Consider the following 319-nt stretch of genomic DNA (forward strand, 5'->3'; position numbering starts at 1 on the left):
ACAATCGACCTGCCAGGGCCCAGCTCAGAGTCCTTGCAGCTCACAGCTCCGTTGTCTTCCTGGGTTCGATCAGGACGGTGTTGAGCATGCCCACCTGACACTCCTGGTCCTGGAGCTTCCTCGCAGCCTGAGAAGGGCTTTGGCACCAGTTCGACCTCTGACGGCCCCTCTGCCAGTTCCTCAGCATTAGCAGGACGGTGACGAGGACCAGCACCGCCGTCAGCACCCCAAACACCAGCACTGTCACCAGCTGGGCCTCGCTCAGCCCCGAGTCCCTTTGGGTCACCACCTCCTTCACAGAGATTTTCAACAACCCTCC

The 319-nt window shown here is 60.8% G+C and overlaps 1 protein-coding gene across 1 annotated transcript in view; it reads right to left on the bottom strand.

The window, feature by feature from the left end:
• Nucleotides 1-40: 40 nt before the first annotated feature.
• Nucleotides 41-319, bottom strand: part of DLK2 (delta-like 2 homolog (Drosophila)) — a 5,193-nt gene continuing 4,914 nt past the window's right edge. Inside the window, exon 6 of the mRNA XM_010079591.1 lies at nucleotides 41-319. This exon is cut by the window's right edge and continues 1 nt beyond it. Within this exon, the coding sequence (XP_010077893.1) occupies nucleotides 41-319 (279 nt within the window).

Source organism: Pterocles gutturalis, unplaced genomic scaffold, assembly GCF_000699245.1.
Source record: "Pterocles gutturalis isolate BGI_N339 unplaced genomic scaffold, ASM69924v1 scaffold12934, whole genome shotgun sequence".
In the NCBI taxonomy this organism is placed as follows: Eukaryota; Metazoa; Chordata; class Aves; order Pterocliformes; family Pteroclidae; genus Pterocles; species Pterocles gutturalis.